This window comes from Myotis myotis, unplaced genomic scaffold, assembly GCF_014108235.1.
Source record: "Myotis myotis isolate mMyoMyo1 unplaced genomic scaffold, mMyoMyo1.p scaffold_m19_p_5, whole genome shotgun sequence".
Taxonomy (NCBI): Eukaryota; Metazoa; Chordata; class Mammalia; order Chiroptera; family Vespertilionidae; genus Myotis; species Myotis myotis.
This window is the reverse complement of record NW_023416357.1, coordinates 101973188-101995850: the sequence shown is the minus strand read 5'-3', so window position 1 is coordinate 101995850 and position 22663 is coordinate 101973188. Positions and strand designations below refer to the sequence as shown.

Genomic DNA, 22663 nt, shown 5'->3' with positions numbered 1-22663 from the left:
CGGGGCGCTGGCTCTTCCGCGTCCACACAGGTAGACGGCCCCGTCTGGGACACAGCTGCGCCGCGGCCTTCGCAAGACCCCGCGCCTGCAGGGTCCGCAGACCTTCGCCGACAACCTACTGCGCACGGTGGGTTCCGGCGGCCGGGAACTCTGAGGCCGAGTCAGCAGCGAGGGCCAAGCACCGACCAGCCCGGAACCACGCGGCCCAAGTCGGACTGAAGAAGCCCCTGCCCGCCGAGTCTGAACCGCGCTCCTCCCAGACCCCCGCCAGGACCAGGGAGCCGGGAGGCTTCACGGGCTCCGCCAATCAACGGCCGGCGTTCGAATTCGCGTCCTGGGGCGGCCAATCGAGGGCGCCCGGAGCCGGCGAGCGGGGCGTGGCCGAGGGCGGAGCCCTGTAGCCCTGCGGCGCGCGCCCCCCCAGACGGGCCAATGGAAGCGCTGGGTGCGTTTGAAAACTAGGGCGGGCGGCGGGGCGGGTCTGCGCGTGCGTGGGGCGGTGCGCTCAGGGCTGGCCGGCGGCTGGTGCTGCTTAGACGGAGGCGACGGAGGTGACTGAGGCGACGGAGGTGGCGGTGCAGGTGGCGATGGGGAGCGGCAGTGGTGAGCGCGGGGCGCAGGGGGGCGGGCGGCGGCGGGCTGGCGGCCCGAGACTGCGCAGCCCGGCTCGAGCCCTTTGGCCCGGGGTCCCGGCGGCACTCGCCCGGCGCGCAGTTTAAATGCCAGGCGGCGCCCAGGTCCGCGTGAAAGCCCCGCGCGGGTCCCATTCCCTGTAGAGGCTGTGAGCTCTGCCGCGGTTTCGGAAATTATCGCCGTGGCGGCTACGCGTTTCCGTGTCTGTCCTACATTAAGGGAATGAGGGCGGTGCGGTAAAATCCAGGTAACCTGTGGGAACTGGCCCCCCTGAGTGTAGGTCGGGCTTCCTCGGCGCGTTACCTGCGGCTGGGAAGACCCCGGTTAAGAGCGGGGCGGGGGGCGGAGTGCTGTATGGAAAACACCAGGAAAATTGTGGGTGAGGGGGTCCTGCCCGGGAGTGTCCAAGTCCTCTACTTAGAATGAGGAAGGAGCTGCTGGAGTTGGAATGATCCCCCCGCTCCCCCCATGGGGAGAGAGGACACTGGGCAGAGGGGGGACCAAGCTGTCCTGCAAGTTCAGCCTTTGAGTCCCTGTGGAACTGACCCTCTTGGTTTGGACTCGAAAACCAGGTGGTTCAAGTCCACGGAGCCTAATGGAACATTATGCGTCTTAGTCAGGTATGCAAACGGAGCAGAGAGATCAGCAGGGGTCCCGGGGGCTCCATTGAGAGACCTCATCCCATTGGCTGCTTGGTTCCCCTTCCCGGTTATCATCTGGGCTCCGAGTCAGAAGGTTTCCCGATAGCCAGGCTACATGATTGTCGGCTATTCACCGTCCATACTTACTGAATATTTGAATGAATGACGACGTCTTCTGTTATCCTTAGAATACTGTTCCTTTATTAACTCTTTGTTGGGGACTAGAAATCCGGCTGACTCCTTTCGTGGGGCGGGGGCTGTAACTGTTAAGTCATCTGCGGGTATAACTTCACCTCCGTATAGCTCCTTTCCAGCACGTCACTGAGACCATTCTGATTCTTTTTTCTTAAGTGATCCACTGTAGGTGTGCCAAGTGTTTCTGTTATCCTACAAAGCGGAGAATAAGAAGAAGACCCAGAAACTTAACCATCTTGAGTCTCCCAGAAGACGTGCTCTTTCACATCCTGAAATGGCTCTCTGTTGGGGACATCCTTGCCGTTCGATCTGTAAGTTGCCCAATAAAGATAGTGTCAGCCCTAGCAGTGTTGGTCATTCCGTCAAGGTTTCATGTTCTTAAATGTCAGAGCAGAACTTTGGCTACAAAAAGAACAGAGGAACAAGGATGGTAATTGTTAATAGATGCTTGAGTTTATTCTGATCATGGGAAACCTAAAAGTAGTACATTCACTATAATGTTTAACAGAGAAGCCACTTTTTTTTACAGCAGTAAAATTTGTATTTCTTACGACATAAGACATTACATCTGAAACTAACACTGTATCTCAATTGTACTTGACAAATAAATTTTATATATATATTTTTGATTGATTTTTTACAGCTAGGAAGGGAGAGGGACAGAGAGTTAGAAACATCGAAGAGAGAGAAGCATCGATCAGCTGCCTCCTGCACACCCCCTACTGGGGATGTGCCTGCAACCAAGGTATGTGCCCTTTACCGGAATCGAACCTGCGAACCTTCAGTCCCCAGGCCGACGCTGTATCCACTGAGCCAAACCGGCTAGGGTGATAAATAAATTTTTAAAAAAATTTTGAGCCTAGCCAGTTTGGCTCAGTGGATAGAGCGTTGGCCTGTGGACTGAAGGGTCCTGGGTTTGATTCCGGTAAAGGGCACATGCCCAGGTTGCAGGCTCAATCCCCAGTAGGGGGCGTGCAGGAGGCAGCCGATCAATGATTCTCTCTCAGCATTGATGTTTCTATCTCTCTCTCTCCCTTCCTCTCTGAAATTAATAAAAATATATTTTTAAAAATTTTTTTGAAAAAAATTAAGATATTAGTGCTCGCTTCAGCAGCACATATACTAAAATTGGAACGATACAGAGAAGATTAGCATGGCCCCTGCGCAAGGATGACACGCAAAGTCGTGAAGCGTTCCATATTTAAAAAAGAAATTTAAGATATTAAAAATAATAAAAGTATATCCTTGAGAACAAATCCCATGTAATATTCAGTACTGAAAGGGACTCGGAGTTATTTTACAGACATTGGAACTGCAGCCTCATTCTGAACGACTTAACCCAAGGCATATAGTAAATTTGTAGAAAAACAAGAACCCACTTCTCCAACTTCCAAAGCCGCCTCCATTTGGGTTATAGTATCCATGGGTGCTGAGTTTCCAGTGGCGGTGGGAACGTTAGCGCTTAGATTGCTAACCAGTGATCAGGGCTCCCGCCCAGAGCAGAGGCTCCAGGTCCTACCTGAGGCTGCTGTCAGTCTTTTCCAAGAGTCCGTTGACCTCTAGGCTCCATTCATGCTCCCACTGCAAGACTCCAGGCAGAACAATACAAAACAGATTTTTGGCCCTTCCAGGTTTGGCTCAGTGGATAGAGCGTCAGCCTGCGGACTGAAGGAACCCGGGAGGATTCGATTCTGGGGAAGGGCACATGCCCAGGTTGTGGGCTCGATCCCTGGTAGGGGGTGTGCAGGAGGCAGCTGATCAGTGATTCTCATCATTGATGTTTCTATCTCTCTCTCCTCCATTCCTCTCTAAAATCAATAAAAATTTTAAAACAACAACAAAAAAACAAATTTTTGTCCTAGCTGCTCCTGTTAGACTTGGTTCCTCTGTTCCTTGTAGCTATATATCGTACAGAGGTGTCATCCCCTCTTTCTCAGTCTAGATGATTATTCCCCCTTCCAGGACCACTGTCTCCACCTTTATTTTTTTAATTTTTTAAATATATTTCATTGATTTTTTTACAGAGAGGAAGGGAGAGGGATAGAGAGTTAGAAACATCGATGAGAGAGAAACATCGATCAGCTTCCTCCTGCACACTCCATACTGGAGATGTGCCTGAAACCAAGGTACAAGCCCTTGACCGGAATCAAACCTGGGACCCTTGAGTCTGCAGGTTGACGCCCTATCCACTGAGCCAAACCGGTTAGGATGGGTGGGCAAACTTTTTTTTTTTTTTTAATATATTTTATTGATTTTTTTTTACAGAGAGGAAGGGAGAGAGATAGAGAGTTAGAAACATCCATCAGCTGCCTCCAGCACATCCCCTACTGGGGATGTGCCCGCAACCCAGGTACATGCCCTTGACCGGAATCGAACCTGGGACCTTTTAGTCCACAGGCGGACGCTCTATCCACTGAGCCAAACCGGTTTGGGCAGGACGGGTGGGCAAACTTTTTGACTCAAGGGCCACAATGGGTTCTTAAACTGGACCGGAGGCCGGAACAAAAGCATGGATGGAGTGTTTGTGTGAACTAATATAAATTCAAAGTAAACATCATTACATAAAAGGGTATGGTCTTTTCTTTTTTAGTTTTATTCATTTCAAACTGGCGGATCCGGCCCGAGGGCCGTAGTTTGCCCACGGCTGGGTTAGGACCACTGTCTCCATCTTTAGAGCCACAGAGAAACTTATTTTTGGGCTCTTTTTTCTATTCAAAGCCACTGTTACTTTAAGACACAGAGTGGGGGCCTTTACTACTGGGGTAGGGAAGAGGACAGGAGGCCCTACCTTCTGTCTTCAAGAGCTCCAGAGCATGGCTTCTGGGAAGGTCCCTTAATTCCCACCTACCCTGCTTCCGTTGCTCTGCAGGTGCACTCCCACCTGAAGTACCTGGTGGACAACCATGCCAGCGTGTGGGCATGTGCCAGCTTTCAAGAGCTATGGCCTTCTCCAAGGAACCTGAAGCTCTTTGAAAGGTATCTCTGCACCCCGGGAATAGCTTGGTTTTCTCCCATCTTGGGGCCTCCCTGATATTTCAGCGTGTGTCCCAAGGCCTGACCTGGGAATGATTTTCTTCCTGTAGCCTCTGCCAATTCCTTATCCCCCCAAGGAAGCAACTAAGGGCAGTCAACCTCACCCACTGAGTCACATGACTTCCAGCACAGTCATCAGTCATCCTACCACCAGCACAGGCCTAACTCTCATTAGTCAGAGTGGTGCTTCTGAAGAGTCCCTCTTGGGCTGTGACCCATCCCTTGTGACTCAAACCCAGGTCACCTGTGTGTGGAAACTTTATTCAGCTCTCTTTTCTTTTGGTCAAAACCATATGATTTAAATCCTATTGCATTTCGTTCACTGGCTGATCCCATCCCCCTGCTAGAGATGGCACCCAGAGGCTGGACCAAAGTGGGTGTGAGCCCTAAGGCCTGTGAATCCTAGTGTGACAATGACTAAACACACCATCCAAGTGTGCCAGTAGTTTCAGGCCGGCCACCTGAGATATAACCCACAAACTATACAATTTACCCTTTTTAAATGTGCAACTTGGTGATTTTTAATATAGTCACAGTTATGCAGCCATCAACACTATCTAACTTTATAACATTCTCATTACCCCAAAATGAGACCCTGTACCCATTAGCAGTCATTCCCTATTTTACCTGCAATCCCCCAAACCCTAGTATCTGTTTCCTCTCTCTGGATATGCCCATTATGAACATTTCATATAAGGAATCATACAACTTGTTGACTTCTTTCACTTAGCATGTTTTTAAGGTTCATCCATGTTGTATGATATATAACTGCACTAGCTAAAAAAAAAAGTTGCTATTCAGAAAATGCCTAGTTTCAATTGCTGTGATGGAACATAACCTTGATGGAATATAATTCTGTGATATTTTCTGTTCTTAATGCTGTAGGGCTGCTGAAAAGGGAAATTTTGAAGCTGCTGTGAAGCTAGGCATTGCGTACCTCTACAATGAAGGCTGTAAGTCCTTGCAGGGCTGGAGCTGGCATTGCCCCTCTTGATATTGATGTTTTAGAACACACATAAGCTATTCTCAGTGTTTGTAATTTAGTTGCTCTTCTTTCTGTATCTGGAGGTCTGCCTTACTGTCTTCTCCAAGGAGCTTGTGCCAGAGGTGCCCTACTGAGGGACCCATTGATGAAGTTTGATTTTTGTACATTGGAAGACTCACTTCTCATTTTAATAAATCTTTTCATTTCAGTCAGCAAAGAATGACTGAGCAGAGACTTAGAATGAGGGCTACTCAGGCAGCAGCCTTCCCCTGGCTGCCTGCCCTCTGTCCAGTTAACACCAAAACTCGTGTGTAGACTCTGGCTCCTTGCCTCAGCCACAGTTCCTCTGTGGAACTCTGGAGCAGTGGTCAAAGTGTGCCTAATTCCGTAGGAGATCAAGAACACAGGTGGCCAACGCTCTAAGCCGGAGGCAGGTACAAGCAGGTCAAAGCCAGCGTGGTAACTGAATTTCTTTACCCCCAAAGGTCAGGTGCTCTTTGAAAGAATCTTATGTGGCCTTCCACCAATTCCTGCCTGTTTGCTTAGCACACTAAGGACTAGCCTAGGGTCCATCCTGTCTGGTTCCCAAAACACATTAAGATTTAAAAACAGCCGTTTTTCTGCTTCTGAAAGATCTGGCATCTTATTGAGAAATAGCCCCTGCATGTGGTCAGTTGACAAGACTGTTGTGACTAATAGGAACAATGAGCGTTCCTCCAGGCTGAGAAAAGCTGCAGTCCTGCCCCAAACCTCCCATCAGATAGCAGTTCCCAGACAAAATTCACATACCATACAACTCACCCATCCAAAGTATACAACCTAGTGATTTTTGGTATAGTCACAGAGTTGTGCAGCTATCACCACTGTCTGATTTTGGAAATTCTCATTACCCCCAAAATCAGCTTGTTAGCAGGGGGGTTGCCAGCAGTACCCAACAGGAGGGAGGGTGGGCATCTGACACCTTCACAGAGAGCACCTTCCCACCTTCAAAATCCAGGCTGTTGGGAAGACCCTGGCAGAGGTACATGAGTCACAAAGTAGGGAGAGAAGGGGAAGGAGCCCCCCATTCTAGAGGGCTTTTGTCTCCTCAAACACCAGCAGCTCTGCACTGCAGTGGACTTGGGGTTTTAGACTTTCCCAAAAGATCATGGAGAACTCTCACATTTGTCCTCGAGACATCCCTGGGTCATGTTCTGTCCGCCTCTACAGTGTCTGTGTCTGATGAGGCCCGCGCAGAAGTGAATGGCCTGAAAGCCTCTCGCTACTTTAGTCTCGCTGAGCGACTGAATGTCAGTGCCGCGCCTTTCATCTGGCTCTTCATCCGCCCTCCGTGGTCAGTGTCTGGAAGCTGCTGCAAGGCCGTGGTTCACGAGAGCCTCCGGGCAGAGTGCCAGCTACAAAGAGTGAGTCCTGGCCAGGGTCGCATGTAGGGTAGGCAGTGCTGGGCAGTTCAAGCCCCACAGGATCCTGGGAGGTGAGAAACCTTGAGGAGAGATGCTGTGGACCATATAAAGTCAGGGACCTGAGGGCAGTGGAGGCACAGAAAACCAATAGTCTGGATGTGGGAGCGTCTGGAAATGCCCAAGCAGGAGAGGAGGCCTCGGAGCCGGGTTCAGGGGAATCTGATGAGCTGGACTGCAGGCACAGTGACAGCTGGAAAGGCAAGAGAGGTTCCATGAAGCAGGCGGTCCTCTGCAAACCCCACAGGCTGGGAGGGGCAGCCCCGGATGTTCTCGCCTATAGTGATCATTCTTCTTTCTCCTCCTCCTCTTAGACTCACAGAGCGTCCATACTGCACTGCTTGGGGAGAGTACTGAATCTTTTTGAGGTGAGTTGAGTTATCCATCCCACTTGGATTCTGAGTTTTATGTGTGCCTGGCCTGGGTGAGCACACAGAATATGTGTGCAGTGTCACATGTCCATACTGCTCACCTTTCTGCCAGCCACAAACACCAAGGATGAGGAAGTAAGTGAAAGGCAGCAAAAGGGGCTGTCCAGGGTTCGAAGCCAGAGTCCTGACTGAGAGGCTGCGTGGAGCCAGGCAGAGCGTCTGAATGTGCTTATTTGTTCCATGGTTCTGCTATTGGTGAGCCTCTCCCACTGCTCACCCAGACTCTCCACATTTGAGGAAGCTTTAACAAGCTTTGTTATTAAGGAATTCCCTCTGCAGCAAGTCAGGGAAGGTGGTGGCTTCTGGTGACAGGTGTGCATTGACAGTAACAGGGAGGGACACTGAGCATGAGGGAGGGGGTGGAGGAGCCCCAAGATAGCCTCCAGCATCACCATCTGGGGGGTTCAGTGTGGAGGGCTTGCCCTCCAGTAGGCCTAGGGCCAAGCCAAACACAAACCTGGTCAAGGAGAAAGCAGAACCTGTGAGGGCAGAATTCATGAATTCACTTTCCCCGTTGATTGTCAAATGTATGTCTTTAGAGAAATCATTTCTACTCCGATTTAGTTAACTCATTCTTATTAAAGAGCAATGCATGGGGACACTTAGAGATATGGAGAAAGATGAAGATGGTTACTAGAATGGGTTAGCAGAAAGAGAATAAGAAAAGGATAAACTGCTTGGACTTTTCCAGGATGAAGAGAAAAAGAAGCAGGCTCGTGAACTGTTTGAAGAGTCTGCTAATCAGGGATGTTTGATCAGCTCGTACCTCCTCTGGGAAAGTGACAGAATGACGGATGTGAGTGGACCAGGGTCTGGGGAGAGGAGGAATTATGTTGGCCAAAGGCACAGTCTCCAAATTGGCCCTTAGATGAGGTTGTCAGCACAGGAAGGATCCTCATACATCTAGTAGGCCCCTGGGAACCGCTGCTTAGTGGGCCACTCTCAGCACTGTCCCAAAATGGCCACTGTCATTTAGAGAATAAAAGGCTTGGAAGAAAGTGTAGCCAGAGACCCTCTGGGGATGTTGGGGGAAACATTTAAAGATCCCGTAGGTCAGTTCTGAGTTTTTCCAGAGACAACAGTATAAAGTCATGGTGACTTTCTTCCATTGACAGATGTCTGATCCTGGACGGTGCCTCCACAACTTCCGGAAACTCAGGGACTATGCTGCCAAAGGCTGCTGGGAAGCCCAGGTGAGAAGGGAGCTTGCCTTTACCTCCTGGACTCTCACTCAGGAGGCCATAAAACTGGAGTTGTGTCTTAAAGGAGTTTAGCTTTGGGGTGTGTGGGAGGAGAGCCTAGAACTGCTGCTTTCTTCTCTGTTCATTACCACCCTATTGTCTCAAAGCCCATTGCCTCTAAGCCAGTCTCTTTTTTTTTTTTTTAAATATATTTTATTGATTTTTTACAGAGAGGAGAGGAGAGGGATAGAGAGTTAGAAACATCGATGAGAGAGAAACATCGATCAGCTGCCTCCTGCACACTCCCCACTGGGGATGTGCCCGCAACCAAGGTATATGCCCTTGACTGGAATCGAACCCAGGACCTTTCAGTCCGCAGGCTGATGCTCTATCCACTGAGCCAAACCGGTTAGGGCATCTAAGCCAGTCTCTTAATTTCTAAGTGCCTGGGAACTGCATCTGCTGTCAAAATTCATACTGGTCCCTAAAGTTGTCTTGCAGGTAAAGCTTACCTCAGCAACAGATCTTGAAGCTCCTTAGAGCAGGTGGGCATGTGGAGTGCTGTCTTATTCTCATTATTTGACCTGCTCACCAGGTTGTCCAGTGTCAGAACCAGAACCCTTAAGGATTTGTAGTTGGTGTTAGTTAAGCACTCTCCCCTTGTAGCTGTGAAGTCGTGATTTCAAGACAAAGAAAGCCAAGCGGGTAGAAGCTCAGCCAATCAAGTGGATGGTTGAGAGTCACCTACCCTCAAAAGCTAAGAAAGAATCACAAAGCGGTAGGTGGCTCAGCCTGACATGTCACAGAGCCCGGTAATGTTTGTGTCCAAAAAGGCAGTCTGCAAATTTATAAGACATGACAATGACAATGTGGTTCTACTTGAAGCTCAAACTCATCAATAAGAGTAATAAGGTCCCGATAAAGTCCACAGGGCCTCAGTCCCCTCTGAGAAAAGAGGAAATAAACACAACTGAGGAAGCAGAGCAGCAGCATTCCCATCACTGCTGGGTGAAAGGGCAATGCATTTCTTCCTTCTGGAATATCTAGCTTTCACAATTAGGAGATGAACAGAAATATACTTTTTTTTTTTTTAAGTTACCAAACACTTATTGTTTGAACTGCTTACCAGGTTAGGAAGGGGACTGACATTTCGTTACATACCTTTTATCCTTTTTAAAATTCTTTATCATGTGATATATTACTTATTTCAAAAGGAATCATTAAAATCTTAGTCATACTGGTCACAGAAGGCTTGAGGCATAAGGAGGGCAAATGTGTATACACATGTCTTCTCTCTCAAAAGCTCTTCACATTTGGAAATGGAAAACCTCAAAAGTCACTGCTTTGTGCTCATTCTGCATGTCTTTACTTCTCAGCTGTCTTTAGCCAAAGCCTGTGCAAATGGAAACCAGCTTGGCCTAGAAGTGAAAGCATCCAATGAGATAGTCTGCCAGCTCTTTCAGGCTTCCCACGCTGCTAATAAGCAGAAGGTGTTTTCTGTGCAGAAGGGACTCAACGACACGATGAGGTGAGGGGTTCAAGCCAGAGCGTCTGATTGGAAGGCAGAGTGACCACTGGTCTCTGGTGCAAAGGGAGCTATCCATTCTGTTTCACCTGAACCACCTATCACAGAGCACTCTGTGTTGTCAACCCCACTAGATCACCCCATTTGTGTATGTGTGTGTGTGAGTGTTCTCTAAGTTATCCAGGGCTTCTAAGAGAAAATATTCGTCCTAAAAAGTGTTGCTCTCTCCAGTTTTCCTTTTTAAGCCTCAGAACAAGTTAAACCATTTTAAACATCTTTCTGAAGCCCCCAAACCACCTTTTCTTTATAAGCTATCATTACGATCATCAACTGGGTGTGTGAAACTCCATGGCTGTCTGAGCCAGCCTGAACCAGGAGCTATGCCCTCTGGGGCAGCTGCAATGTGCCCGGTGTCCTAAAACCCCAGCAATACCCACCTCTTCCTGCAGGCCCATTTTCCGCCAAGGTTTAGAGATAAGGTACTTCTTACTTGCATGTTAGTAAAATGGAAAATGTGAATAATTTTGTGAGCTTATGTAAGAGATTTCTAATACATTCGGATTTATAATGGGCAGGCTCTGGGTATACTCCAGTAGACAATGCCCAGCACATAGTAAGTTCTCAGTAAACATTTATTTTTAGAAGGATCTAGCGTTTCCTGGAGAGGCTTAATGTCTACCACACACACAGTAAGGGATACAGCATCCTTAGATCCCACATTAAATGTCACAGTCCCTTCCCCCCTCCTCTCAGCTCTTCCCTTTTTCTGTTGGAAGAAATTCGCTGATAACACCACTTGTGCCCTCTCAGTCTGCCTTTTTTTTTTTTTACTGTTGCTATTTTGGGAGCAGCAGTGTGTAATAAATTTCACTTTTTTTTTCCTTGTTAAGAACTAAAATAATTTTATTGCGATACTATCATCTCAGCCCTTGAGTTGAGCATCTTTCCATTTTCCTCTGCCTAGCAACTGCCAACTTTTTTTTACTGAGGTATAATTGACATGTAACATTATATTAGTTTCAGATTTAACCATTTTAAAGTATATACATTGGTTATTCTGTTTTTATAAGCCAGATTAAGCTTGTTAATCTGTTTGTGTAGGGGAACTTCCTCTTCTGTTCCAATAGTGGCTGGTTTAAACCTCAAATACCTGATACTCATGCTGTCTTCCTCCTTCTGGGAGAAATTAGAGGCTTGTCTTCCTCCTTCATCCTTTCCTCCTTCCATTCCACCTCCATTGCTTCCCTCCTTCCATTCCACCACTTTGACCCCATCTTTCCCTCCTTCCCTCTGAGATGCTTCTGTCCTGCCTGACACCAGGATCCCATCTACCCTGTCTGTGCAGAATCACAATTTTTCTCTCTCTCCTATTCTCTCCGTCCCCTCTCTTTTGTTCAGAAAGGCATTTCCTGTACTCGAGTATCCTTCCCATTGCACACAGCATTCCTTTGTGATGTCTGTGTCCCTGACCCCAGGCTATAGCCCTCTCGAGGAAGGACCCCATGTGTGTTGTCTCTGTGCTCCATCAGGGTTGGTGGGTGACTAAGAAAGTCCATTTCATGGTCTCGGTGCATTCTGCTTTAGTTGTGTTCTTGGCTCTTTGCTCCACTGCAAAAGGTTTTGGTAAATGACCCCATAGGTGACTTGCAGGAAGGCCAAAGCTCTCGCACCTTTGAGTGTCTTTTCTCTGGTCCTGGGGTCTGTGATCTGTCCCACCTCTACCTTGCCCCTTACCTGTGAGTATCAGGTCTTTCCAGTGCCTGGGGGGCTCTGTGGGAAAGGCAGAGACACAGATATATGAGCCACCGACCCCCCAGAAACAATGCCAGGAGATGTGGGGCCTCCCCAACTCCCTTGAATGTGGCATCTCAGCCTGGGATGGCTCCTGGGTAAACCAATAGTGCAGATGACCAGCTCTCTCACTCGAGAAGATGAACCATCTGGATTGGGAGACAGGATACATGAGTGCTCGCTCTAGTGTTCAGGGGTGGTTCTCTTCCCAAAGGTACATTCTGATCGACTGGCTGGTAGAAGTTGCTACCATGAAGGACTTCACAAGCCTATGCCTTCACCTGACAGTGGAGTGTGTGGACCGATACCTACGGAGGAGGCTGGTGCCCCGGTACAGGCTCCAGCTGCTGGGCATTGCCTGCATGGTCATCTGCACTCGGTGAGAAGCTCCCCACAGCTATGCCCTAGTCCAGTGGTTCTCAACCTTCTGGCCCTTTAAATACAGTTCCTCATGTTGTGACCCAACCATAAAATTATTTTTGTTGCTACTTCATAACTGTAATGTCGCTACTGTTATGAATCGTAATGTAAATATCTGATATGCAGGATGGTCTTAGGCGACCCCTGTGAAAGGGTCGTTCGACCGCCAAAGGGGTCTCGACCCACAGTTTGAGGACCGCTGCCCTAGTCCATGGGCTGGCTTTTCAGTGAAGTAAAATTTCAGCACCCCACTTGGTTAGATGGGGATTTGAGTTTTAGGGAGTGCTCAAGCCACGTAGTCCTCCCCACAGGGACAGCTGAGCTTGGAGTGTGGGCAGCCACTCATCCCAGCACATGGTCTCAGGACCCAGAGTGTGGCCTTACTTGGTGAGGCTCAGGTTGGACCCCACTTCTCCTGGCCCCTGAGGATGACTCAACAAGGAGGGAAAGTCAGAGTCCTCCACCCAAGATCATGAAAGATTGCTTGTTGGCAGTCACGTTCCCAAGAATGTGTTTCTCAATCTTATTTATTACCTAAATCTGCTGTCCTTTAACAAATACCTGTCCACCCAGTTTTGGAAGTAATATGAACAGTGATTCCCACCATACATTTTGTATTTTCTAGTTTTCCTAAACCAGATGGTCTGCCATTTCCCCTGGGCAGTGCTTTCCAGACCAACCATCCTTGTCTGCAAGGCTTGGGGGAAATAAGGAACAGGCTCATTGCACACAGTGGTGTGAATTACAGGGAGATTGATTTCTTTTGCACAATAACCCAGAGGCATAAGATCCAGGCTCATCATGTCATTGGGACAGATTTTCTGTTTCATGGAGGTCACAGAGGAGCCCTAGTTTCTGTCTTATTCTCTGCCACCACCATTCCATGACCCCTAAGGTCACCATGTCCACCTTTGCAGCAAGCTCAGTCACATGGCCACATGTAACTAGAAAGTATGGTCTCTGGGTAGTCATGGAAGCATGGTCATATGACCACAGGTGGAGGGAGCATGATGGACTCAGGGTCAGCAAGCAGACTGCCGCACACTGTTTGGGCCCCTTAGTATTTCAGGTCTCCTCACCAGAGAGGGCTGAATAGACAGGGTGCCTGCCTCCTGTACCTAGGTGGCATACTTACATCCTTGCCATCAGAAACCAAGTTATTGGATCACAAACTGACTAGCAGTAAGATGCTAATTGCTTTAAAATTTTTTAGAGGCTGAGATACCCCCACCTCTGCTCTCAAAGCAGCACTTGCCATGACTCCAAGCACAGGGCTCTCACCAGCTACACTTGCATCTCAATCTTTCAGCACCTGTGGTCCCCATGCCTCAGCAAATGTGGGAGTTGCAGAGTCTTAGAACAAAGCGATCACAGGCCTGGCCCCAGTCCACCCTACCAGGCGAGGCACCCTCAGCAGGCCACTGTACCAGTGTGTTCACTGATAGTTGGCTCTCATGGAGAATAGAGAACAGGGTGACCACCTGCCTAATGGACAATCAAATTTCCAGTGGCCAGACTTTGTGCTATGTACAAACCTTCAAACAACCTCTATCTCAGTTCTGTTGGCTCACCTGCCTCCTAGATTTAAGCCATTTATACTCGCTGTAGAATCTGGCACAAAGCAGGGCAAATCCCCCTCACTCACTAAGAGGATTGACCAGTCGCGTCATTCATGAGTGCCTTTGGCAGAAACATTTGTGTGCCTGGCGGTCCAGCCACTCATAATGTTCTGTGGCACTAATCCCTCCTCCTTTCCAGCCCCTTATGACAGGGTTATGTGACCTCTTCAGTTCCTGTCTGTAGTCACAAGCATCCAGGTCTATTCCTTGACCTCCCCACCCCCAGCCTCTTTTACTGAAGCCTAAAGTGATTGCCTCACTGAGGGAATTGAGCTCAACTCTCAGACCCCATCTCATATTCCAGGTTCATCAACAAAGAGATCTTGACAATCCGGGAAGCCGTGTGGCTCACAGACAATACGTACAAGTATGAGGACCTGGTGAGGATGATGGGAGAGATCATTTCTGCTCTGGAAGGGAAGATTCGAGTAAGTGGCCTTTTTCTTTTTTTTTGTAAATCAAAGTGGAGGTCACATGAGGGAGTGGCAGGATCTGAGGGCAACCTCATAGCATTGAACTTTCCTGCTCTGAGAAGTTCTCTTGGACCCTGAGGTCATCTTATCACCACATGCCCTGGCAACCATCTTGAACATCAGTCATGCCAGACTCTGTGCTGGGCCAGCCTCCCTGTTGAGTGGGTAGATGAGCTCTCTGTGTGCTGAGACCCCCACCCCACATCTGCCTTCCGGTTCTCTCTAGGTCCCTACTGTGGTCGATTACAAGGACATCTTGCTGACGCTGATCCCTATGCCACCAAGAACCCAGCACCTGTGCAGCTTCCTCTGCGAGCTCTCCCTACTGCACACCAGCCTGGCCGCCTACTCCCCAGCACGCCTGGCCGCAGCCGCCCTGCTGCTAGCAAGGTTGACACATGGGCAAAGTAAGGATCCTGTTAGCCACTCAGCACAGGCTGAGCCAGGGGCCTGGGCAATTCCTGGAGTCAGAAAATGATGCTCAGATATAAGTGGGGAGAGGGGAGAAAAAGAAGCAGGCCCATCTCTCCTGGAGAAGAAAACACTAGAATGGACTAAAAGCCATTCTCTGGGGGTGAGGTTAGCTATGGTTCTAGCTTAAGTGCAGGAGTAGACAAAAGTAGATTTATAATTATAGTCCACCAAACACAGTATTTATTCTTGTATTATTATTATTTATTTATTTTTAAAATATGTTACTGATTTCAGAGAGAGGAAGGGAGAGAGAGAGAGAGAGAAAGAGAGGGGCGGGGGGGGATAGAAGCATCAATGATAGAGAATCATCGATCAGCTGCCTCCTACACGCCCCGCTACTGGGGATTGAGCCTGCAACCCCAGCATGTACCCTGACCAGGAATTGAACCTTGACCACACCAGCCAGGCTTGTATTATTACTTACTAATTATTATATTACTAGAGGCCCTTTGCACTAAATTTGTGCAAGAGTAGGCCTTCGCAGCCCCAGTTGCCTCGGGCCTCACAGCCCTGGCTTCATCCGGACAGTTGTTCCGCTGTTCTGCCGTTTGGTTGATTTGCATATTATGCTTTTATTATTATAGATTTTACATATGAACAACTTAAGCCTACTTTTGCCCACCCCTGTATTTCCCTCACTGTTGACAGCAAGGAGGCATGCTTTGTATGTGGGGGTCTTTGCAACCCTGAAATCCAGGAAATCCCACAACAGAACCATCTGGGTTGTATGTGTGAGTGGGTGTCAGAACAGCCCCACCATTCCTGCTTTTCTCCCCAGCACAGCCCTGGAGCACTCAACTGTGGGACCTCACCGGCTTCTCCTGTGAAGACCTCATACCCTGTGTCTTGAGTCTTCACCAAAAGTGGTGAGTCTGTAAAAGGAAATGGATTCTCCCACCCTACTTCTGCCACAGAGGCTGGGTCCTCAAGTATAGAGAAAAGGAGGGGGCTCTCATGGGAGGACCATCAATCCACACAGACCTTTCCTGCAGTAAGTTGTGAGTATCAGGTTGGTGGTCATAGCCAGTCCTTGCAGCTGATTGGCCTGGGAGTAAATCCCTCCCATTGATGTGCCAACAGCAATCAAGGCTCAACTACAAGAGGATAGTGTACACAGCCCACACAGGAGGCACACCTCAAGTGCCCAGCCTGGGTGATTGGGTAGGCTGTGCCACTGGACCCTGTAGAACACATACTAAGTTAGTCCACTCCTCCAAGGCAGGGAGATGTAGCAGCTCTACCTAATACACAGAAACAAACACAGGGAGGCTGCCAAAATGAGGAGACAGAGAAACATGCCCCAAATGAAAGAACAGAACAAAACTCCAGAAAAAGAACTAAATAAAATGGGGATAAGCATTCTAGATGCAGAGTTCAAAACACTGGTTATAAGGATACTCAGTGAACTTAGCATAAAAAAGGACCAGTCAGATATGAAGAATACACTAACTGAAATGAAGGATAATTTATAGGGAAACAACAGTACAGTAGATAAAGCTAAGAACCAAATCAGCAATTTGGAATAAAAGGAAGCAAAAAAACACCAAGTCAAAACAGCAAAAAGAAAAAGGAACACAAAACATGAGGCTAGTGTAAGGAGTCTCTGAGACAACTTCAAGCTCACTAACATTTGCATCATGGGGTTGCCAGAAGGAGAACAGGCTGGTCCCACATGTGGTGGATAAAAATTGGGAGAGCTATCTCAGCTGCCAAGGTCAAGAAATTGAAAACCTATTTGAAAAAATAATGACAGAATCCTTCCCTAACCTGCTGAAGGGAATAGATATGGAACTGCAGAGAGTCCTAAATAAGATGAACCCAAAGAGGCCCATACCAAGGCACATCGTAATTAAAATGCAAAAGGTAAAGGCAGAGAGAATCTTAAAAGCAAGAGAAAAGCAGTTACCTTCAAGGGAGCTCAATAGAAACTTTGAAGGCCCAGAAGGGATTGGCAAGATATATTCAAAGTGATGAAAAGGAAGAACCTACAACCAAGATTATCCAGCAAAGCCATCATTTAAAATCAAAGGGCAGACCAAAAAAAAAAAAAAAGCTAAAGGGTCTTCTTTAAGAAGAAGAAGAAAAGACAAGATAAAAAATATGAACAATAAAATGGCAATAAATACATATCTATCAACAGTTGAATCTAAAAAACAAAATAACAGATACAGAGAACATTTGCCATTTGCCAGATGGAAGGTTGTTGAGGGGATGGGTGAAAAAGGTGAAGGGATTAAGAAGTAGAAATTGTTAATACATAATAGTCATGGGATATAAAGTATAGCATAGGGAACATAGTGAATAATCTATTAACTATGTATGGTGTCAGATGGGTGTGAGACTTATCAGGATGATCACTTAGTAAGTTATGTAATGTCTAATCACTAGAGTGTACACCTGAAACTAGTATAATAATGTATGTCAACTATAATTGAAAAATAAAAATGGTTTTAAAATGGGAGGGGGGGGCTGTTCTCCTTACCCATATTCCCTCGCCCTTCCAGCCCTAGGCAAACATTCATCTACTGTCAGTCTCTATGGATGTACCTGTTCTGGACATTTCATAGAAACGGAATCATACAATATGTGACCTTTTGTGGCAGACCTCTTCCACCCTCATATTTTCCACTGTTAATATTCTACTGTGTCGATATTGTGTTTATAATTTGTGCACTGATGGATGTTTGGATTGTTTCCACCTTTAGCTGTTATGAATCATGCTGCTATGAACATCCACGGACAAGTTTCTGTGTGAACATGTGTTCACATTTCTGTTGGGGATACACCTGGGACTGGAATTGCTGGGTCATAGGTGACTCTAGGTTTAACTGTTAGGAACAGCTAGACTTTTCCACAGTAGCACCCTGCTTTACCTCCCATCACTGAGCTATTTTTGAAAGTATGTTGTCCCCTCTCATTTTAGTGAGGGAGGCTAAAAATGGGAGTCTCGTGTGCTGATAATGCCTGCCCGGGATCCCCACCTGCCCCCCACTGTCCCTCATGTGTCCCTCTATTTGCAGCTTCCATGATGACGTCCCCAAGGACTATAGACAAGTCTCTCTGACTGCCGTGAAACAGCGATTTGAGGATAAGCGTTACCAAGAGATCAGCCAGGAAGAGGTGTCACCTCCCTACCCTGTCTCCTGGTTGGGGTGGGAACAAACCCCTGCCTACCCCTTGGGGCCTCTTCTCTCCCTCTGACCCTGGCTTCCTCTCAGGTGCTGAGCTACAGCCAGGTGTGCGCAGCTCTAGGAGTGAAACAAGAGAGCCCGGAACCCACGTCTTTCCTCAGCTCAGGGGACATTCACACCTTCCTTAGCTCTCCTTCCGCAAGGAAAACCAAGAGGTTAGTAAGCCCCGTATCTTAAGGGTGTGATGCAGTGTGGCTCCTGTGTGCTTGGGCCTGGGTTCCCTCGTGACCCCTGCAACTGCCTGAGGGGCTTCATACACAGAGGGTTCCTATGGCATAACGGAGAAGCAACAGATCCTATGAAATTGAAGCTGGGTTGAATTCAGGCCTCCACAGTGCTATCCTCTTTCCTCCAACGTGCTATCTCTTGCTTTGACTGGTACCCTTTGAGGGAAAATAGGCTTGAGCATAGGTTGAGCCCAGCTCAGGCTCTGGCCCTGCCATGCACCTGTCACATGTCACCCTCCCTGGGCCCTCTACTCCATGGTGTTACTGGCACTCCCTGAACTGCAGCTATAACCTAATTAGTGTCCTCAGCGCCTCCCATGCACCCTCATCTCTATCCTAAATCTTCTGTGTATATCCCACTTACTTCTGTCTCTCCTATCTCAAAGTCCTGGCTGTACCACTTGCAATAACTTTTCTTCCCCACCTCATTCACCTGAAGAACTCGCACTGATCCTGCAAAGTCCAGATGAGCCAGTGCTCTCACTGCACCTCTGGCCTTGCCTCTGGGACTCCAAGGGCAGGCACTGGGTGGCTGTGTTGTCTCTATCACAGCACACGGGGCAGGGCAGGCAGGTGCCAGGGACCTAATACTTCTGCCTATGACTGAGTTCCTGGCCTCCACATCTTAGGAAGCGAGAGAACAGCCTCCAAGAGGACAGGGGCAGCTTCGTCACCACCCCCACCGCAGAGCTGTCCAGCCAGGAAGAGACGCTACTGGGCAGCTTCCTGGACTGGAACCTGGACTACTGCTCTGGCTACGAGGGCGACCAGGAGAGCGAGGGCGAGAAGGAAGGTGATGGTAAGTCCTGTGGCCACGAAGCTACTCAGGGGCTATGCCAAAGGGGGCAGCGAGAAAAAGGGCAGCTCTCATCGAGGGCCCCTGACTTTACCTGCAAGAGAACATGTCCAGACACAGGTAGGCGTGAGAGAGCAGAGTCCCTAGGACACCACAGCAGCGTTTGGGGAGAAAAGGATTTAAGCCAAACGTGTGTTCAGCTTAAGGCAGGCTTGTGTTGATGGAAGGGACTCACTGGGGCAGGGAAGAGGAAGAAGTCCTGTCTGGAGTTTACAATAAGATCTTTCTAGAACTATGTATGAGATGTGTTCCCCACTGCCCTTTGCAGCTTTGTGGTTCTGTGCCTCACACTCTCCTCCAGGGTCCAGGGGAGGCTGCAGGGGGCTCTATTCTCGTGTTTTCAGGCACTTGTCTGCATAGAAAACCCAATTCAAGCAGTTTCTGTCAGTCTCCCGATTGCTTGCAAGCTTTTGTGTCCAGGGAATTAAGTAAATTATTAGATGACCAGTTTGTTGTCACTTCCTACTGTCCCCCAAGTCCTATTGGGTGCCCCAAGCTTGAAGGAGGCATTTCATATTCCATTCTTTTTTTTTTTTTTTTTTAATTTTTTTTTTAATATATTTTATTGATTTTTTACAGAGAGGAAGGGAGAGAGATAGAGAGTTAGAAACATCAATGAGAGAGAAACATCGATCAGCTGCCTCCTGCACATCTCCTACTGGGGATATGCCCGCAACCCAGGTACATGCCCCTGACCGGAATCGAACCTGGGACCCTTCAGTCCGCAGGCCGACGCTCTATCCACTGAGCCAAACCAGTTTCGGCCATATTCCATTCTTTAACTCAAAGATCAGTAGAGGGAACTGTCTAGTGAGGTCCAGCATATGTAGCTGAGAGAACTGGGTGAGAGTTGGTTGGACCCTAGGCGACCAGGGTCCCAGCTGGGTAGGGGGTCACCCTGATGCTCAGTCTGTGGCCTGGCCTCTCCTCTGACTCCTCCTTCTCCCATAGTGACGGCTCCCAGCGGTGTCCTTGATGTCACTGTGGTGTACCTCAATCCCGAACAGCACTGCGGCCAGGAATCTAGCGATGAGGAGGCCTGCCTGGAGGACAAGAGATGCCAGGACCTGCACGCCATGGTGCCAAGCACCCAGACACCTCTGGCCCTAGGGCCCACGCCCCCTCTCTGTGGCAGCAGGGAACTGAGCAAGGACATTACAACCTCAGGGTACTCCTCCGTCAGCAGCGTGAGTCCTACAAACTCCGTGAATGGCGGCCCTCCCCAATCTACCTCAGCACATTCCCCAGGCAGTGACTCGAGCACACTGCATTGCCATCATCATGCCAGGAAGTCGTGTTTACAGTGTCGTCCCTCAAGTTCCCCAGAGAGCAATGTTCCCCGGCAAGAGGTGAAAAGGAAAAACCTATCTGCCCCCAGCAAGGAGGAGCAGGACACGAACTTGGGCTTCCTGGAGCTGTGAGTGTGCTAGTGTTTGCTGCAGTGAATGTTTGCAGAGAGAGCTGCTGCTGCACTAGAAGTGGGAGCACTGGAGATGAATGATGTGTAGACCCCAGTGGCCTCAAATGGGGTACAGAGAACTTAGGAAGGGCACTGAGTGTCTTTCACCAGGCGAGTCCCATTCCAGCTATCAGAATGTCTAAATCCGAACAAAAACTCAGATCCTTCTCTTTGAAAAGTTTCACCTCAAAGCAACACTGTGTGAAGCCTATTTCTCTGTGCTCCCCTGTGTCTGTCCTGCTTTCTCTTTGGGAAGCTTAAGCCCATGACAACCCCAACCCCATTGAACCCTCATCACAGTAGCGACAGCTTTCACAACTGAGAACACGTGATCCAGGTAGCCTGGCACAGCTTCTCCACTCCATCTATCTGGTTTTAGGTTCTAGGGCAGGGGTCCTCAAACTACGGCCCGCGGGCCACATGCAAATACAAATATTGTATTTGTTCCCGTTTTGTTTTTTTACTTCAAAATAAGATACGTGCAGTGTGCATAGGAATTTGTTCATAGTTTTTTTAAAACTATAGTCCGGCCCTCCAATGGTCTGAGGGACAGTGAACTGGCCCCCTGTTTAAAAAGTTTGAGGACCCCTATTCTAGGGGGAGCTGAAAGCTTTGAGTACAGGTCTGTCGCCGTGCCCACCTCACCCTGCCCAGGTCATCTACTCCCTCACAGGGCAGAGGGTCCCGTGGTGAGGGAGCCCTGCCCTTTTCATTGTCGGACTACGTGTGATGACCAGACATGAAGGCCCTGACTTTTTGCAGGACAGGGCCTTGATGTCTTGGTCGTAGGTTCCCTCCCTCCCAGCTCATTTTAGAAATGTCCCTCCTCCCAGAGTGATTTGTCTGTGTTCCCAACAGATAGTCTCCATATGAACATCTCTTGCTGTGCTGAATTTCTGGGCCATTTCTTTTTAAATAGAAGGTATTAAATTTTTAAAAACAAGGGATTCTTAACATTATTTAGACGCAGCTAAAGATAATCTGATTCAAACCCCTCAAAGCTATCCTGATACTGTTTATGCAAAAAGAATTTTCCTAAAGAGGTTAGCCAGGGGGGGAAACCCCACAAAAAACATCATTTGTAACATCTGAAGTGACCCAGATGCAGAAGAGCAAGATTGAGAAGAACTGTCCCTGCCTACCGGGCAAGGATGGGTCTGCTGTGGGTTCCTGAGGACAACTAGCTGAGACGCTTGGGGCAGCAGTCAAAACACCTGAGAGATCTGCCCAAGATCAGGGACCCTGACCTCTCCGCAGTTGGATTGACCACTGACACTCGCCATGCTGTGATAACTTCTGTTTCCTCTCCAAATGTCAGAAAGAACCACTTGACTGGGAGTGTCCCCCAAAAGCTCTTGAACCAGAATTACAGTGCTTGTGTGTGTGTGTGTGTGTGTGGTGTGTATCTATGTCTTTTCTACTGTAAGAGAATTTTGCAACTGTGTGCCCCTGGGCATGTGTGAGCCTGTTTCTTCGCCTGTAAGATGGGGCAATATCTACCTCACAGGCCTGTTGTGAGGATTAAACGTGATGAGGATAGTGGAAGCTGCGTGATGTGCATATCTGTACTGCCTTCTTGTCACTTCCTGCTGTCAACCAAGGCACATTGTGGCACTTGTCCATGGCCCCTTACCAAAATCCCAACTCTGGGTGAACCCGGGTCTTTGCCTTCTCCCAGCCTGCACCTGTAGGGGAAAACTACTCCTGTGGAACCTAACACTCCATGACCACAGTGTGGAGTCTCCCTGCATCTTCCAAAGTTCTAATGACCACCTCAGTGCCCTATGACTGGTGTGGGGTCTCCCAAGTGCTGATGGGAAGCGTTTTCCCCTCCCCTCCTACCTCACAGAGAATCTCATTTTGGTAGAAGGGCATCAGCCTCCCCACATTAGGCATGAAAACAGGCCACAGCAGATGGAGGGGCCACGCTAACAGCAGCCCCAGGGCTGCCTGGGTCCCAACCCCTTTGTGCCTCAACTCCCCACTTTCATGTCTCTCTCCCCTATGCTGCACCACCTATTAGTGACTACAAAATGGACAGCTCTCCATCTGTAAACATGCCTTCCCGC

At 48.6% G+C, this 22663-nt stretch overlaps 1 protein-coding gene and 1 non-coding gene across 5 annotated transcripts; both read left to right on the top strand.

Annotated features, from left to right (window-relative positions):
• Positions 1-494: 494 nt before the first annotated feature.
• Positions 495-22149, top strand: CCNF (cyclin F). Of its 4 annotated transcripts, XM_036310187.1 has the most exons (17): positions 495-603; positions 1626-1780; positions 4339-4445; positions 5388-5455; positions 6697-6890; positions 7262-7315; positions 8070-8174; positions 8494-8571; positions 9936-10087; positions 12090-12254; positions 14219-14342; positions 14614-14794; positions 15640-15727; positions 17882-17981; positions 18080-18207; positions 18909-19078; positions 20087-22149. In XM_036310187.1, the coding sequence occupies exons 1-17, from the start codon at positions 588-590 to the stop codon at positions 20554-20556; spliced, it is 2355 nt and encodes a 784-aa protein (XP_036166080.1). In that variant the 5' UTR covers positions 495-587; the 3' UTR covers positions 20557-22149. The 4 variants fall into 4 exon arrangements, with proteins under 4 accessions (XP_036166080.1, XP_036166081.1, XP_036166083.1 ...); XM_036310188.1 differs by lacking the exon at positions 8070-8174; XM_036310190.1 differs by lacking the exons at positions 495-603; positions 1626-1780; positions 4339-4445; ... (1 more) ...; positions 8070-8174; positions 9936-10087 and having other exon boundaries at positions 6813-6890.
• Positions 2568-2674, top strand: LOC118657275. The gene has a single exon (XR_004967970.1). It is a non-coding gene; the product is annotated as a U6 spliceosomal RNA (small nuclear RNA).
• Positions 22150-22663: the final 514 nt, after the last annotated feature.